The sequence below is a fragment of the Mus caroli genome, chromosome 13, assembly GCF_900094665.2.
Source record: "Mus caroli chromosome 13, CAROLI_EIJ_v1.1, whole genome shotgun sequence".
NCBI lineage: Eukaryota > Metazoa > Chordata > Mammalia > Rodentia > Muridae > Mus > Mus caroli.
The window spans coordinates 84,711,320-84,730,027 of record NC_034582.1 but is presented as its reverse complement, the minus strand read 5'-3'; the positions used below and the strand labels follow the sequence as shown (position 1 = coordinate 84,730,027).

Sequence of the window (18,708 nt, the reverse complement as noted above, 5' to 3'; positions counted from 1 at the left end):
GGATGGTTTTAGCTCCCTTGGAGAAGATCAAGTGACCATAGGTGTGTGGGTTCATTTCTGGGTCTTCAATTCTATTCCATTGGTCTACTTGTCTGTTACTATACCAGTACCATGCAGTTTTTATCACAATTGCTCTGTAGTAAAGCTTTAGGTCAGGCATGGTGATTCCACCCAAGGTACTTTTATCCTTGAGAAGAGTTTTTGCTATCCTAAACCACACCATAAATATGTGCGATTAGGAATATGTGTGAAGTCATCATGACGAAACTCATTGTGTCAAAATATATATGACAGCATAGGTAAAATATTTGTCATACATGCTGAAGTCCAAAAATTACACACTGAAAAACAAAATGCTCTCTCTCTCTCTCTCTCTCTCTCTCTCTCTCTCTCTCTCTCTCTCAAATATGTATATATTTGTCCTGGAATTCACTCTGTAGACCAGGCTGGCCTCGAACTCAGAAATCCGCCTGCCTCTGCCTCCCAAGTGCTGGGATTAAAGGCGTGCACCACCATTGGTGGCTTAATTTGCCTTTTAAAAATTAAAATTGAATATTGAATATTTTGGCTATCACAAAGTAACAGCACGGTATGAGAAAAATTTCATTGACAAATAATGCATTGCATATTATTATGTTTTCGTTATTGGTTAAAGCTTGGTAGATAGCTCACTGCTTGGTACGCAAGTTGGCTGTCTTAAATCTCCAGTGAGTGTCAGCTCGAGGGTGGGGAAGTGCAGTCTGAGGTCCCCACAGACTGCCAGAGTTGGCTGGGGGATTCCCAGACCGAGGATGTCAGGTTCTCAGACTCTTGGCACCACAGGCACCACAGACACCAATGGATGCTGAGAACGGGAGTGGAGGTCACCATAGGCTGGATCTAGCCTGGGGGTCGAAGGGAAAAGGGCAGAAGGAGAGCTCCGGCTGGGTCCCTCGGGGATGAGAGAGTCCTTGGCTTGCCTGCCTTGGCTTGGTGGAGACCATGGCTGAGAGCTCTGAGAGGCCATCTTCGAGAGATTAGCAGCAAGCTCTTTAGATGAAGGCCTGCTCCGTTGCTCCCCACAGTGGGTCCCGATGAAAAAAGGCAATCCATGGTTTTAAAGCATTTATTGTTATGGCGGAGAGTTGTGTTGAGTGAAACCCTACCCCACTTTCTCAGGGTGGGCCTGAGGTTAAATACCTTTTGCAGGGAGGAGTGTCTGGGAAGGACAGCTTAATGGGCTAAGCCCTTCAGGCCTTTAAGTACCTCATTAAAATGAAGATCTGTCTTCAGGCTATGTGATCTGTGGTTGTGTCCTCTACCTGTGGAGGGGCTTGGGTGTTGCCCTTCCATGACTGATAGTCACAGACCTATGGAGTGGAGAGCTGTGGCCTCATGTCAGGGGCCTGGTGTCTAGGAACCAGGCTGCCTTTAAGGGTCCCACAAGTAAGGATCACAATTGATCCATAAAAGTAGAAAATTTTCAGAAATTTCTATATTTTCTGTATTTTGTTTGGAGAGGGTGTGTCTTATTTAAATCAGAAATCCATGGCTAAAAATATTTCGCTCTGAGCGGTCACAGTGTGCTTCCTGGCGAGATGGACACAGCTGAGACGGCTTCTCAAAACTTCCTGTGAAGCCTCCACTACAGATGTTTGCTTTGCATTTAAAACTCTATTTCTAATTTCAGTTCTCAAGAGTCTTCCAGTAAAGAAGTGGTTGTACGGAATGGTAAGACTTGGGATTGCCCTTTTGGTTTCCTGGGGGCAGGGATAAAGAAAGGCCTTTTCTGGGGTACACGTCCCTCCCCTGTGTTGTTTTCACTTAGAATTCCTCCTGGAATAAAAACCTTTTAAACTGGGGCATCTTTAATGATAAGCCAAAGCAGGCACAAACAGGATCTAGTCCAGTGGTTGGCTCATTAGCATCATTCAATCATGTTAACAAACTGGATGTGAGCATCCTGCCTTGGTGCTCACATCATTATTTATTTGACAGGTCAAAAGAATAGTGGAGAGGTGAAACCAGTACAGAATTTCACAAGGATACCCATTGCACAGGTATGGCTGTTGGTACATTAAACCTTAACCTAAGGAACATACACGACTTTCAATGCTCTTAGAGCTACTCTGAATGTATACACATTAGTTATGTTAATTATTAACATAACAATCTTACTTGAACTCTGGGTAGTTGAGAAAACCATATAGTTTTTTTGTTGTTGTTGTTTTTTGTTTTTTTAGTTTTTTTCGAGACAGGGTTTCTCTGTGTAGCCCTGGCTGTCCTGGAACTCACTCTGTAGACCAGGCTGGCCTCGAACTCAGAAATCCACCTGCTTCTGCCACCCTAGTGCTGGGATTAAAGGCGTGAGCCACCACTGCCTGGCTATTCAGTTTTAATTGTACTTACCCTCTCATGCTTTCCTCACAGTGTTCAGTTTTCTAGTTTTCCCTCAGGGACTGCAGCAAGTGCTTCTTTTACTATCCGGGAACTCACTGCTCTCTCCTGTGTTTCTTTCATTTGCATTTACCCTGGAATAACTGCTCTAGCCTTAGCACTGTATTTTAAGTAAATATATAACATGTGCCCATTATTACAGGATATGAATTAACCTTCTTATCTGTTGGAAGACTTTGATTCCAAGGACACAAATTTGTCTCTAAAATTTCTTTTATTTGATTAATCAGACTTTTAACTACAATCTGAGCAACAAACCCTGGAGTATGTTCAGCCATCACAACCCTGTTAAGTTCTCCAGGGATGGGATTCCCTGCATCCTCTTTTGGACTAAAAGAATCACAGTTAAATTTAAGAATCAGACATGGCTGGACCTCACAGATGAAGCACTTGGTCAGAACACTACAGTGGACACTGGCAACTCTAACTGCAGCGAGGAAAGTGCCACGTAAGTGAGTGTTCCTGTGAGTAAGTCTTAGAGGCTCTGCATAATCCAGTGTGACAAGCCAGCTTGTTTTCTTTTGTCATCCTAGTCAAAAAACAAGTCACAAATTAACTTAAAAAATATTTCATTAGTTTTTCCAGGAATTTCATACAACTTGCTTTGATCATAGCACCCCCAACTGTTACCAGATCCGTCCTCTACCCATTCACCTACCTAACCAATCACTGAATCTTCTTTCATTTTCTTTTTTTAATCCAACAAGTACATTTTGTCTGTGCAAACATTTCTGCATGTGAATTCCACTGGAGAGTGTTTGATTAGTTTTATTTCTGTAGGTTTTAAAAGTGAAAGTTTCTAATTCATTCTAAAAAGGAAGGAGAGAAGGAAGGAAGGAAGAAAAGAAGGAAGGAAGGAAGGAAGGAAGGAAGGAAGGAAGGAAGGAAGGAAGGAAGGAAGGAATGGTCTTAGGGTTTCCACTGCTGTGAAGAGACACTATGACCAAGACAAGTCTTATAAAAGAAAACATTTAATTGGGGCTGGCTTATAGTTTCAGAGGTTCAGTCCATTATCATCATGGCAGAAGCATGGCACCATGCAGGCAGACATGGTGCTGGAGGCACTGAAGGGGCCAATAGTTCTATATTTGGATCCGAAGGCAGCCAGAAGGAGAGTCTCTTCCCCTGGTACCCAGGAGGAGGGTCTCTTCTACACTGGGAGGAGCTTGAGCACTAGCAGACTGCCAAACCCACCCCCACAGTAACACACTTCCTCTAACGGCCACACTCATAATAGTGCCACTTCTCATGGGCCAAGCACATTCAAACCACCACAGGAAGAAAGGAGAGAAAAGTTTGTCTATGAGCATGTCCATATTTAGAAGAAAGTTTGATAATATATCAATTTAATTAGACAATAATACTAAATTACCCAGTGGCCCTATGATATCCCCAGTCCTGGATTGTTGGCTTGCCTTATACCAGGCATGGGTACCTCCTCCCATGGTACTACCCCAATCAAAGGGTAGTTAGTTACCTTCACAATAGTCATGCCATTATTGAACAGGTAGGTGCGTCTCGTCCAGAAGGTTGGTGTTTTGGTTGCAGGGTTCACAACTGGGCTAGATCAAGGAAACCTTTACTTCCTGAGCAGCCAGAGGACTTTTGAAAGCTAACCAGCATGGAGGTTTCCAGCTAGGTTCTAGCTTGCTTTCTTTGTATCATACTATGAGCTACGTGATATCTTCTACAATGTGTTCTTGTTCTCTATTATGAAAGGCAATCATGAACACTGACAAGAGCCTGGATTGTTTGGAGGAAGAAGAAAGGAAGGAAGAACAGAAAGAAGGGAGGAAGGAAGGGAAAAAAGCTTATTTTCAGGCTTGGCCTCAACTCCAAATGTTAAGAACCCAAGTACCCTGTTCTTACCATGAAATGAACAGCATAGCAGGGTGTACATGTCTGAGCGGGTGACTCAGGAAAGCCTATTTACTCAGGACTAGATTTCGTGTTTGGTCATGGTGAGAGATTCTCGAATTATCGAACATGGCCAATTCCAGCGTTGGTTGCGTAAGAGGACAATTGGTCACATTTCAGAGACTCACTGTTTGAGCATTCGAGAGTGAACAGATGCATTGGCTTTGGTTTGAGAGAAGCAGATTAAGTAAATGTCCCCACTGAGAGGAGATCACTTCCAGAAAATTCTCTGCTTTTCAGCCATCCAAATCTTTCAATTGTTTTTGGTTTTGCTTTTCTGTTGTTTTGGTCTAGGAATCTGAGCTGTTCAATTTGTGTCCCACAAACCCCATTTAATATTTGTTGGTACAGTGGGTGCTTTTGGAAGATTTTTTTTTCTCTTGTTCTGGCCTGTGATGGTTAGGATACTTTGCATGAATTGTAACATATTATGTATGTTCTTTCGTGTGCATTCTTTTTATACTTTATACTGTATGGCTGGAATTGCTGGCTTATTCCTGACCCTTGTTTCTTGTTAAAAGTTCTTGATGATGGGTGGAAATGGATTTTTTTGATAAAGGATATTAGGCATCTTACCTATCAGGATGACTCTCCTAATAGGGACTTAAGGAATTATAATAATTACAAGATTTAGGGAACTTTTAAGAATTCATCTACATTTATTTCACTTGTTACAACACAACTATCAAGGACTACTGATGAGAAGCTCATACTGCTGAGGGCTCAGGACTTTTTTCCCAGGCTCTAATTATTTCCCTACTGGGCTCTTTATTTGTGGTCAGTTGTGTGGCGCGAGACTGATTGCCTGGGGATAAGCATGCTTGCCCAGAGCTGGCTGGTGAGCCTCCATTCCACTCATCCTGACGTTAGGGGGTGGTGGGAAGATCAGGCTGCACAACTTTTTACTGGGTTATGGAGACTTTACTCATCAGTGGAAACTACGCCTGGAAAGAAAACCAAGACTTGTCTTGCAGGTCCAGTTCTGCCAGAGATATGTGTGCCATTAGGTCCCATGGGCTTGTCACACGCCAGATGGAGATGGTGGTAACTTTTTGTTGTAGCTGACAGCCTTTGTGCACTTACTGAAGGCTAGAGATGGTGAGGTCTACACATCTGGTGGTCATCCCAGTGGCTCTCCAATAGGTCATATGAAATCAGGCTGAACAAGGCTATGAAACTTACTGGAAGCACTGGGGTTCTACAGTGTCTTTAAAAGAGATTCACTCCCAACTTCCTCTTGGTCCTATCTCACAGGGTTAAACAGATGAGGACATCCAAGTATAGGCTCCAAAGGACTTGTCAGGTACTGTTCAAAGCCGTGGCCCTTTCTCCTTAATACCAACAACAAGCCCAATGGAGTGCTGCCTAACCACACACAGGGAGGCCACGGGGCTTTCTGCTTGCTTTAAAATAAGATTTAAGATTACCTTACTTTTTAATTTATGTGATGTGTCTCTCTGTGTGCAGGTGTGTGTTCAGGTGCCTGCAGAGGTGACAAGAGTGTGCTGAATGAATCCCCTGAGGCTGGAGTTATAACCTGCTCTTAGCCACATGATCTAGGTGCTGGGACCTGAACTCAAGTCCTTTGGAAGAGCGTCAAGTGCTCTCTCTGATCTGAGGAGTCCTTCCTCCAGCCACGTGTCTTGGTTTTTATAGTGCATAAGCCAGGTATTGAGCAGGCACTGATAATATTATCTTCCTAGTCGCCATCCTAGAAATAGACTCAAGTGTGATCCCGGGGTAAGCAGCCCCCATCTCCTGCAGCCTGGCTCACGTGAGTTTGCAGGCAGCCTGGGTGTACCCACACCTAGAGAGTAGGCCAGGGTCTTCTTCCCAGGATGTGAGGGGTTTTCGTTCCAGCTGGTAAGACCCCTGGATGGTGATTCCTCTGAGTTCTGTAAAATAATGGCTGCCTTTGCCATGCCTTTGTGTTTGAGAGAACCGGAGGAGGAGTTGCCAAAAGAACAGAGAAACTCAAGTGGAGATATAACCATGTGAGGCCAAAAGCCCAGACTGAAAAAAATATGACCATATTTTAGCTTTTGGAAACAAAACGTTCAGGGAGAGGCAATTTGGCAGACAGATTTGCTGTGGAGGTCTTTTTAAATAGTGAAAACCCTGCAAATAGAATACAATGCCTGCATCTGTGCACATTTTGAGGCTGGACATTTATAGTGCAAAGAATTCAGAATCTGTTTTAAATGTGTAAGAACTGGGCACGGCGTGAAATCTTTTTTCTGCTCTTGCTCTGGGTTGTATTATCCATTTTTGTGTTCTTAGTTAGTGGTATGGCATCCGCTACCTGCAGCAGCCTCACTGACCGAATGGTGAATTAGCTAGGTTGAGATCAGGCCGTAGGCTCTTTGCTCCAAAACACAGTGTGGTTTTGAGTTTCAGTGGGAACCAAGCCCACGGGGCAGAAGCCCCTGGTGGGTTGCGTCTGGATGACTTGGAGTGGCTTTGCTCTGAGGCTTAGCCTGTGAGTGACCAAGCTAGTGTGGTCCATTGGAAGAACTACAGAGATTTTTGTCCACACCTGGCATACGTTATCAATCTCAGTTATATGATTTGCCTTGTGGTCATCACACACCTTCCCCATAAGGAGTTTATGATAGGGTTCAGTGAGGCCACTGATGTTTCCGTTCCTTGGAAGCAGGTCAAGTTGCTGACGTCACAGGGCACTGACTTCCGCTCCCCATGCTATTTGATTTTGCTCTTTGGTTTCTGAAGGCACACTAAGGTGTTCTGACTTTTATTTTACTTCTTAGATATTTTATTGATATAGTGGCAGCCTTCTTTGTACATGTAAATTTCTCATATTTTCCCATTATAACCACTTGCTCATCATTTTTATATTTCTAACCTTACAGAAATATAGTGAAGAATAATAACTTGCATATATTCAGGTGTATCATGCAATCACTTGCCATATTACCAGAGGTACACATGTAATATCATCACCACAACCAAGACCATAAACACTTTCATCATGCCTCAAATATGCTTGTTACCCATCGTAATCTATCATCTGGGTCACTCCCACCTCCTGAGGGAACCATTGGTTATTTAAGTATGGTTATATAGTATGCTCTCTTTTTAAAGTGTGGCTTCTTTCACTTAATATAATGACTTAGGCAATATTCTATGATCAGCGCAATGCTCTTTTTCATTGCCAAGTAATATTCCCATGTATGGTTATATGACAACTTAATTATCCATTGACCCATTGATGATAGAACTTCGCTACTCTCATTTATGTAACTTTTAAGATAGTTATGAACATTCTTGCACAAGTCATTGTGGCAGAATGTATTTTTGTCATTATTTTTCCATGTAGGAGTAGAAAGGCTAAACCATATCATATAGGCATAATTAACAGTCTATGAAACTGCTAAATTTTAATTTAAAAAACGTTTGGGTCATACACTGTGGGGACTGTGAGGGATAGGGAAGGAAGGGGGGGGGGAGGATAGCCAGTGCCTGGCCAGAGTTCCTCCTATGCTCTGAGCAGGGGGATTCGGGAGGGCTGCCAGACGCTTTCCACTTGGCCCCAGGTGGGCATCTAGGCCTCTGACCCACTCGACAGGGGGTGGACAAGGGGTAGTCTCTGAAACCAAGGGGCCCGGGACAACACCCTGTGCCCCGGGGCTATGGGAGAGAGGTTTCCACACAGGCGAAAGTAAGTGCAGATGAATAGAAACTGTCTATGGTTTTAGAGCTTTATTATAGAAAGGCAGGGGGAAAGAGAGAAGATAGAAAAGAAAGAGGCCAGCCATGGCTAAGAGGAAATAAGGAGGAAAGGAGAGAGAGACAGAGAGAGAGAGAGGCAGAGACAGAGAAAAAAGGCTAGAGAATAAGAGGGAGAGAGAGGAAGAGAGAGGAGAGGAGAAGACAAAGAGGAGAGAGGAGTGAGAGATCGAGGAGAGCCAAACAGCCCCTTTTAAAGTATGCTGCTATCTTTTCTGTTGCTAGGTAACTGGGGAGGAGTTTAGCTTGAAGGTCAGAAGCTTGGGACATTGCCTATATGACTACTAGCCATGCTTCTCTTATGGGGGCTGTGTGTGGGGGGTGGGGGTGGTAACTTCTACAGGAACCAGAGTTCCAGGAGCATGAGGGAACGCCTATCGTGCCATGTAGGTGAATTATCACCACCAGTCCCCGGGGTTCAACATCTCAGCTGGACTGGAGACCAGACTGTCTTCGTATATATAGCCCAATGCCCAACAACACACTGCAGCAAGGCTAGCTTAGAATGTACTACATAGTGTGGTATGGCCTTAGCTCATGGCAATACTGCTGCCTCAGTTTTCCCAGTGATGGTATTATAGGAGTGCAACATCGTGCCTGGCTCCAAACTTTAAAAAGAGAGCCCCTGATTTTGAGACAGGGTCTCTTATATTTAAAGTTGGCTTCAGATTTGCTCTGTAGTTGAGGCTGGCCTTGAACACCTGATCCTTTGGCCTCTACTTTCTGAGTGGGCGAGCAGCACCAACCCATTCTGCCTTTCCCACTTGCTTCGTGTCCTCATCAGTGTGAGACTGAGAAGAAAGTCCTTCTGAAAGTCTCTCTGTGGTTAACACTTTCTGAACAAAAGTCACAGGCCTTGGGCTAAAGGATGAGCTTTGGAGTTAGTAAGACAGTTACATCCTTAGGGCAATGTGTCTGTACCACAAAGAGCTGGAGAGCCAAAGGGACATATCCTCCTGCTGGAGACACTTATGAGACACAATCTAGATGCACAGCCATTCATGTCCTTCATGGCAAGCCAGCTGCTTCTCTCCAGAGGTTGATTATAATTCTTCCACTTACCTCCTGGATGGCAGCCCAGGGTCGTCTCTCAAGGAGAATCTGCCAACACTAAGGGACCAGACGCTTTTCTGTCATATTCAGGAGGAGAGGAAAAAGCCACCAACTCTCCACATGAACTCTGGACTCCTGACTTCCACTACAAACCCCAGATCCCAGGAAGGGTGAAATGAGGTCTGGCTGTCATCATGCTACCCAGGGGGTGGACTGCGCCAAGAGCCCTGATGCTGTGGCTCCCGAGGGAATGGTTAATCTGCTTTTGACTCAGGAAAGCTAGTATTTCCCTTCAGAAACGTGTGCACAAATACGGGTCCCAAAGTTGTGAGCTACCTTTGCTGTAAGACACTGTAATCATTCTGTTTGCTGTTCTATGGTGTGTAAATTTGTTCTTATTTTATGGTTAACTAATGCCTAATGATGCCGAGCATATTTTAAATTTTATTATTTTTGACTCTCTGTCTCTGTCTATCTCTGTCTCTGTCTCTCTGTCTCTCTCCGTCTCTCTCTCTCTCTCTCTCTCTCTCTCTGTGTACACAAGAGTAAACGCCCTCAGAGCCCAGAGGCATGAGACCCCTGGTGCTGGGGGCAGTGACAGGTACTTTTGAGCCTTGGTTTGTGACTCCCTCCCTTGGCTCTCAGTGCTGGCGTCACACGCATGCACCATCAGCCAGAGCTCTGTTTTGATTTCTTTCTTTTTCTCTTTTCTTCATTTTTGTATATTTTACTTGTTTTTTATTTTTTTTATTTTCTTAATGGGTCCATTTATGAAGTAAAACTTATTTATTGTAATAAAAATCCAGTTTATCATCATGTTTTATGGCTCCTGTATTACCTATCCAAGGCTGTATAAATATTCTAGGTTTCTGATATAAATTTTGGTTTTAGGTGTCACGCTGAGTTCCATGACCTGTTCTGAAGTATCTTTTTTTTTTTTTTTTTTTGAGTGTCTGTGTGGAGTCAATTATTCCTAATAATAAAGTTTTTTATTACAGTTATTTATTTGATATCTCTCTGTCTCTCTGTCTCTGTCTCTCTTTCTCTGTGTATGTGTGTGTGTGCAGGTGTGCTCTTGTGCCTACTCACATGTAGGTGTGTGTGTGTGCTCATGACATAGTGCCTGTGTGGAGGTAAGAGGAGAACTTCCAGGAGTCAGTTCCCTCCTTCCACCAGATCACAGGTCGTCGGGCTTGGAGGCAGGTGATCCCACCAGCTGAGCCATCTTGCCGTCTGAGCCATTCCTGTTTTGATGAACGCTATTGTTTCCATTTTCTTAGGTTGTCTTTAAAGTTTGGTGATGATGAAGATCCCAAGGATATTGACATAAGGTAGGTAGCATTATAGGTTTAGCATGCCAGATATAGTATTCTCTGTTTAATTTACTCACTCTCCTGTGAGTGTCAAGGGCCAGGCCTGTGCTCATCCTGGGACACATTAGATTCCATGTCTAAGCACACCGAGAGGTCAGTGGCCGTGTCTGATGAGATCCTGTAGGAATGCTTACTATACAACGAAGTCCAAACGTGTCTCAGGGCTCTCAGAAATCAGCAGGTAAGGGAATCTGTAGCAAAGCTTTTATTATCATCATCATCACCATCATTGCATCATCACCACCACCACCACCTCCTCCATCATTACCATCACTATCACTATTGATTTCTTTTAACCTACCACCTAAACACTCATGCTCTCCAGTGAGGGGTTTAAGAGGAGGACATGAACCCGGGAATCTGGTCCTTTCCCCAGAACAAAGAGTAATGCAGAAGAGCCCAGTAGGCTTCAGGCTCTGTTTTAAGGTGATTCATTGTAGCTTCTTATGAGACTCTCACTATTGAACTACCATGAAGAGATCTTTGCTGTCCTAATGCCCCAGTAAGACAGTCAGTAAAGGCCTCCGTTTTTCACTGTTTATGATAGAAAGCTGCATCTACAGATAGTGGTTTATCTTGGTAGCCAGTAATCAACAAACTCAAAAGCAAAAACTGTTCATCATGTGTTGGGTAGCACGTCCCTCTAATCCCAGCACGCAGGCAGATATCGGTCAGCTTGAGGCCAGCCTGGTAAACAATGAATTGCAGACAAACCGATGCTACATAGTAAGACCCTGTTTCAATATTTTTCTTTGAATAAAAGAAATATCTGTATTTTCCAGCAGTTGGTGATCAAGACATTTGAGGGCATAATTTCCCCCCGTACAGTGCACTCAATGTAGGCAGAAGGACCTGAGTATGTTCCCATGTTAAACCTATGTTAAAAATAGCTGGGTATGGTGGTTGCTTATAACCCCAGTACTGGGAAAGTGGGGACAGGTAGGCCTGTGGGTATCACTGGCCATAGAGGACAAGGAGAGCTCTGTCTTAAAAAAAAAAATGAAAATGAAAAGAGATGGGCAGCTTCCGATGAACAGCACCTGGGGTTGTTTTCAGGTCTCACACGAATGCACACACATGTGCATGCGCACACAGGACAGGCCTTCCCTTCTTACAGGATGAACTTTTTAATGAGATGAGCACATGTGTGTTCATCAGGGGATGCTATGGCAGGCGCTCTCTCCTCTCCTGAGCTCTGTTCTGTGGTACACTTTGGCCATGTAGAAATACTTATGAGTCTCCAATAAAAGTTTCTGTGTTCAGGCTTGTTTGAGAGTGACTACACAGCCCGCCTTTCCCTCAAAAAACTCACAGCATAACTATTTATTCAAACACCCCAAAAGATGAGTTTTTAAGGAAAACTGCCTTCTTATAATGAATTCAGTGTATCTGAGTTTGACCACGAACAGCTTTGTCCCTCAGGACAAGTGCCCCCATACCATAGGATGCTAATGCTTCACAGAGCATAAACTAGAACATGGACACTACCATCCTTCAGAGAAATATTCTCCTGGTTGTTGGTAATTAACCCGAGGCCTTGTGCTTGCTAGATAAGCACTCTAACACTAAGCTACACGCTCAGCCCTTCAAAGAATCTTCATGAGGAAGCAGAATCCACTAGGTAACTGTACTGGCTAGTTTTGTGTCAACTTGACACAGCTGGAGTTATCACAGAGAAAGGAGCTTCAGTTGAGGAAACACCTCCATGAGATCCAACTGTAAGGCATTTTCTCAATTTGTGATCAAGGGGGAAAGGCCCCTTGTGGGTGGTGCCATCCCTGGGCTGGTAGTCTTGGGTTCTATAAGAGAGCAGGCTGAGCAAGCCAGGGGAAGCAAGCCAGTAAGGAACATCCCTCCATGGCCTCTGCATCAGCTTCTGCTTCCTGACCTGCTTGAGTTCCAGTCCTGACTTCCTTAACAGCCTTATGGAAGTGTAAGCTGAATAAACCCTTTCCTCCCCAACTTGTTTCTTGGTCATGATGTTTGTGCAGGAATAGAAACCCTGACTAAGACAGTAATGGAACAGATGTGTGCATTTGATTTAGAAACACGAAGCACCTTTGATTTGTAGAAAATACCTTTGTAAATTCTCCTCTTTTCCCTCCTCCACTCCCCTCCTCCTTTTTCCATCTCTCCCTCTTCCCCTCTTCCTCTTCCCCCTCCCCTTCTGCCCCCTCTTTCTCCTCTTTCCCCTCATTTACTCCTCCTCTTCCCCTCCTCTTCCCCCTCCTCCTCTTTCCCCTTTCCCCCTGCTCCTCCTCCCCATCCTCCTCCCTCTCTTCCTCTCCCTCTTCTTCTCTCCCCTCCTCCTGTCCTTTTCCTTCTTCTCCTCCTCTTCAGGTAGGATAAAGGTATGTGACATTTATGTCCATAATCCCTCTATGTCTTACCATTTGAGTCACTTGCCCAACTTTCATCTGCCTATCCTCTCTCCTTAAAAGCCTTTCTGACCAAAGAGGGCTGTGCTATGGTTGGTTTTTTGTTAACATGACACAAAGCTAGACATAACTGAGCAGAGGGAACCACAATTGAGAAAAGGCACTCTCCTTAAGGGTGGTCTGTGGGCAAGGCTCCTTAGTGATTGATGTTGGAGGGCCCAGCCATCACTGGGCTGGTTGTCCTGGGTTCTACAAGAAAGCAGGCTGAGTAAGCCATGGGGAGCAAGCTAGTAAACAGCATACTTCCATGGCCTCTGCATCAGCTCCTGTCACTAGGTTCCCAACTTGCTAGAGTTCCTGCCTTGATTTACCTCAGTGCTGTGTGGTTATCCGGGAAGTTACCTCCCCAAGTTGATTTAGGTCATGGTGTTTCTTATCATAGCATTAGAAACCCCAACTGTTTATACTTGCTATGCTTAGACCAAAAAAGAAAAAAAATGCTTCTAGCACATAGTCCCTTGTAACTTGCACAAGCTGTACCCTAGCAGTTCACTCCCCTTCCCCCAGACATTGAAGACTATTCCTAAATTGACTGAGCTTGTAAAATTTGCTGTTCTAGAAAGACGGTGGGCCATAAAACTAGCTGCTCTTCCTGCTTTCATAATCAAACTTGCTTACTCTGCTGAAAAAGATGACTAGGGCAACTGTAAGACATATATTTTAAAATTAGAGCCTGCCTACACAGACAGATGCATGTAGTCTGGTGGGTTTTGACTTTGTAAGCCTTGGCCTGACATGACTAGGGGCTGCATCTTGGGATGGCTCTCGGGTGCAGTCCTGGCCCCACCCTGGGTGTCAGTCCTTAAATGAAAAGACTCTGGTTATTAAAGTATATTTATGGTCATGGTGAATCTCTAGTGAACCCAGACCCCTCACCCTAACAAACAGGGCTGACTGCATCCCATCCGTGTCATGGAGAGTGTCAGCACCCAGCCTCCTCTACCTAGAATTAGATTGTTCAGAAGTGTTCTTTCTACCTCAGCTCCCAGGATTCTCCATGAACACAAATAAAATAAGGAGAATCCACAAGAACAGGAAGATCAGAAATATTGAGCTATAAGAACAAGAAAATAATTGATAATTCAACCAGTATTTCCAATTACTACCAATGTTCTAATCCTGTCAGTCTTGAATTTTTCTATGTAATGTCTCATCTTTTAAAATAAAATTATCACAAATACAATATACTTTTTCATGACGAGAGAATGTTCCACGTTAATCGTTAGTGGTGAGGTTGATGGTCTCAGGTTGAATCTGACAGGCAGTTTAAACACAACATCGGAGAGAAACTAGGCAAGTGGTTTTGTCCCCCTAGACTCAATTCCTCATATATGACACTGGGATAATGTAAGAAACCTATTGCTATTATTTTATGACTAATTCTGTGTTAATATACACTTAAGTTTTAATTAAATTTGATAATGAACATAACCTGCAATAATATACATACAATTTGATTCTTAGAAAAGAAAATAAAAAAGCGCCCTCCCCCTTCGTCCCTGGAGGATTTTTGTATTATTCTTTTTCTTGTTCCCAATCACGTGCCTTCTTACCAACCTGGCTCTTGTTTGGCTCCGGAAAAGCCTCTTCCCAATTCCACAGCCTGACAAAAGAGGGCGCCATTGTACTGTTCACGAATGACGCCCGACTTGAGACAGTTAAAAAAAAAAACAAAAAACAAAAAAAACGCTCCAGCTAACACTTAATGTTCGATCCTTTTCAGGTTCACCCTAACCAATTACAACAAGCTGGCCAGCCAGAGTTGGTTTAGTTTACACCGCGTCGAGATAATCTTCAACAATTCGGTGCAAGCAACTTTTAACGCAACCGGTATATATGCTCTGTCAACTTACTCCTACCGCTGCCAACGCGTCAGCAGCCTGCGGCGGAATGATGCCCTCCTGTTGCTTAGCAGCTCAGATGATGTGACAAGCCTGTGGGAGGTCACGTTTATTGATTTCCAGGTAATAAACTAAAACGCACTCTTTACTTGGTGCCAAAGAAACTCAGTTTAAGCAACCCAAAAACAAGACGCTTAAGGAAGAGTGTCCGTGCAGTACCTTTAAGGTAGTGTTGGTTTATTCTGGGTCTTCTGAGATGTGAGATGGAGCAGGATGGAGAATTTCTTCTGCCTGAGCCCTCCAGGGCTCGCGTTTACTTTCCTGTTTACCCACTTACCAGGTACTTATCTAAACCCTAGTGCAGCTGTGGCTGAAGCCTGGTGACTGACATTTCCTGGGCCCAGAGCTCTGTGAGGAGAGCCCTTCTGGGGGAGCAAACAGCGATCTTATCAGGGCAGATAAGAAGTACATTTGAAGTGGGAAAGACAGTGTTGACAGCCTGGGAATGGAATCATCAGCCATCAAAAATAGCCCAGAGAGCTTGAAAACCTGGGAGAAACACATGTGAGCACGACAGGCGCCTTTGCAGCCAGCATCCCAGCTGAGAGACATTCTCTCAAGTCCCTCTAATCTTGTTTACCTGTGGCCTGTCTTACTCACTGAAGCAGCATGCATGGCATTGCACATCCCTTATAGGGGCATGTTCCCGCTTGTTCTTTATTTACATGGGTGTATAGATTCATGTATATTTCTCTCCGCTTGGAGGAGGCATAGCGATGATGAAAGGCCAAGGGGAAGAAGGGAATAACACGCATTTTGGAAGTCAGGCAGATAGGATTTTAAAATCCCCCCTCTGCCACATGGCTAGTTTACTTCACCTTGTCCATATATGGCCTGTCTCCATCCATGTAGAAAGTACGTGACTTCGTATGTGTGCAATACTCAGGACCATTCCAGGCATGGAATGACAATGGCACTTATACCAGCATGTGCTAGTGGTTAAGACAACCCATTTTATGTTATGTACATTTTGTAGCTGAAATAATAAAACAAATACTTGCTCAAAGACCAGGGATGAGGGTTTCGAATGAAGAGAGGTCAGAGGAGGACTTTGCAGCCATCAGGGATGACTGGTTCGCAGACTCACAGGATTGACCTCTGTGCTGGCTGAGCAAGGCACAGTAGTTTGGCTTTGAGGCTTTGGAGCAGCAGCAGAAGGGAGGAGCACCCCAGTATGTATTCACAGGGCCCCCGAGACCCCAGAGAACTTCCTGTAAGAAGCACATTCCTCCTCAGGATTGTGTAACCTGCACGCATGAAACTGCCTTCCTCACAGTGAATGTGCATGCTAGCTTTGTGGAAGCACCAAGAATGTAAACAGAAGCATGGATGCAAGCTCAGGCCAGGGGAGAGGAATGTCCGCAGGAGAATGCTGTCCACTCTGCAGGTTTGCTGGCTTTTCTTGTAGAATAAACATTTGTCCCTTGGTAGGCCCAAGAGATTGGTTGCAGACCCTAATTCCTTCCATAGTTACCAAAGCCACAAATTCTCAAGCCCCTTATATACAATGGCATGGTATTTGCATATGACCCACATACAGCCTTCTATGGTAGTGACAAGGAAAGAGATAGACAATACCAAAAGCTGTGGAGTCCTATGAAGCCACATGTGTATGAAATCAGGTTTCTCATGTGTAAATTTTATTACCACACGCTTTCTGCTGTGTGACTCCAGGTGAGTTACAGAACTTTCCCGAGCCCCAGGCTCTTCTTTAAGCTACAGTAAAATAGTCACTTGCCCATGGGCTGCTATGAAGGCTCAGTTGGGTCAGCAGTATCTGGTATATACAAAGCCTTCAGTGTGTGCCTCAGTTTGGGTTTTTACCAGGCCAGGACTCATGTCCTCCCTGAGAGATGCTTTCCAACCACTCCCTGTCAATGACATCACACACCATACTTACCAAACCCAGAACTTCCTTGGAGTTAGAGACATAGCAGACATGCTATTTTATATGAATTCAAATAGTTCTAAAAATCAGATTAAAAGAAGTTTCGTTTCAGTTTTAGTTGTCACAGCTGATCCATCCCAGAATGGTTGGTCAGTTTTCTTTGCAAATCAAGTTTCCAGCCAGGGATGATGGCTCCTGTCTATGATTCCAGCACACATGGAGATGAGGCAGGGGAAAGACAGTAAGTTTGGGGTCAGCCTGTGCTATACTGTGAGCCCTCAAAACAGACAAAACTTCATTGTCTGAGTGAGCAGAATCATATTTATCAGATCACGTACTCCAACTATCCTACAATAGGGTGTGAAATGTGTCCTAGCTCCTTTTCTCATTTTCTTGCTACAGTACCCTGATGTAAAGATTATTTAAGGGAGAAACACTTTATTTGACTCACAATTCCAGGTTCTAGCCCATCAGTACAGGAAATCAAGGCAGCACAAACGTGAAGCAGACAGCTACATCCATAGTCAAGAGCATAGCTGCATGCATACCTAGTCCTCAGGTCACTTACTTGGTGTTTATACAGTCTGGGATGTGAGCCTAGGGAATGGTGCCACCTGCAGTGGGCTCGATCTTCACACATTATATTTGCATAATCAAGATGATCCCCTCCCGCTAGACATGCCCACAGAGAATCTGATATAGTCCTTCTCTGACATTCTCTTCTTAGGTTGTTCCAGTTATGGAAAGTTGGTAATGAAAACTAACCACAGCATGTAAAATTTGGTGAATTGGGGCCCAGAACCACTAACACAGTGTGAATTGACACAATTGAGGGAATGCATAGGTTACTTCTGTTCTTTTCTTTGTGTGGACAGATCCAAGGCTTCTCCATCAAGGGGGCACAGTTTGCTCAGGCCCGAGACTGCAGCTCTTCCTTCTCACCGGCTATTCTGATCGGTCTGGCCATGTCTCTGATTCTGTTGCTGGTGCTGGCCTATGCGCTGCATATGCTCATCTACCTGCGCTATCTGGACCGTCATTACGAGTTCATCACCTCTCCTGCCCACTTCCCGTCTCTGAGGGCGCTGGACACAGGAGAGGAGAAGGAACTTCTGGGGAGCCAGGGAGCCGAATGTTATGAGCTAAGGAACCAACAGATCTGCAAAATCTACATTTAACGGCACGAGTTTCTGTCCCCTCACCAAGGCCAAGCCATCTCCGAAAGACTCTGTTCTCTTTTGTGATGTCTGACTTGTGAATTGTTTGATTAAAAAAAGAGAAAAGGAAAAACCTTGGCAATGAGTTGGTTTTTTTAGCATTTGTTGGCTTTGCTAGGTAGGTCTAGGGTAGTGAAAAACTATCTCAAGGGATTCCACAGAGGTAAGTACCACTGTTTTCCAAAAGTGCCTGGACATAGTGAAGAAAAAGATGAAGAAAGGGAATGTCCTGGCTAGTTTTATGTCAGCTTGACCCAAGCTATAGTCATTAAGAGGAGGGAACCTCAACTGAGAAAATGCCTCCATAAGACTGAGCTGTAGGCAAGAGTGTAGAGCATTTTTGTAATTGGTGATTGATGGGGAGAACCCAGCCCATGGTGAATGGTGTGGTGCATCCTGGGTTCTATAAGAATGTAGGCTGAGCAAGTCATGAGGAGCAAGCCAACAGGCAGCACCCTTCCATGGCCTCTGTATCAACTCCTGCCTGTAGACTCTGGTTCTGTCTGAGTTGCTGTCCTGACTTTTTTTCAGGGATGAACCCTGATACTGATTTATAGTCATAAAGTAAATAAACATTTCGCTCCTCATATTATAGAAACCCTGACATAAGAGCTAGAGAAGGGGAGAGAAAGTTGACAGGAAAAGTTCAGATCTTTTAAGTTTTTAGAACACAATTTACACTCCCCCCCCCCAGAAATTATGTTGAATATCATCTTTTTTTTTTTGGTTTTTCGAGAC

General features: G+C 44.2%; 1 protein-coding gene across 1 annotated transcript in view; it reads left to right on the top strand.

The window, feature by feature from the left end:
- The window catches only part of Atp6ap1l (ATPase H+ transporting accessory protein 1 like), a 25,816-nt gene extending 7,784 nt beyond the window's left edge, over window positions 1–18,032 (top strand). The window contains exons 2-7 of the mRNA XM_021180952.2: window positions 1,670–1,710; window positions 1,978–2,039; window positions 2,667–2,884; window positions 10,434–10,484; window positions 14,688–14,928; window positions 17,629–18,032. Coding sequence (XP_021036611.1) covers window positions 1,670–1,710; window positions 1,978–2,039; window positions 2,667–2,884; window positions 10,434–10,484; window positions 14,688–14,928; window positions 17,629–17,931 — 916 coding nt within the window. The 3' untranslated portion in view covers window positions 17,932–18,032. The remainder of the gene's footprint in view (window positions 1–1,669; window positions 1,711–1,977; window positions 2,040–2,666; window positions 2,885–10,433; window positions 10,485–14,687; window positions 14,929–17,628) is intronic.
- Window positions 18,033–18,708: the final 676 nt, after the last annotated feature.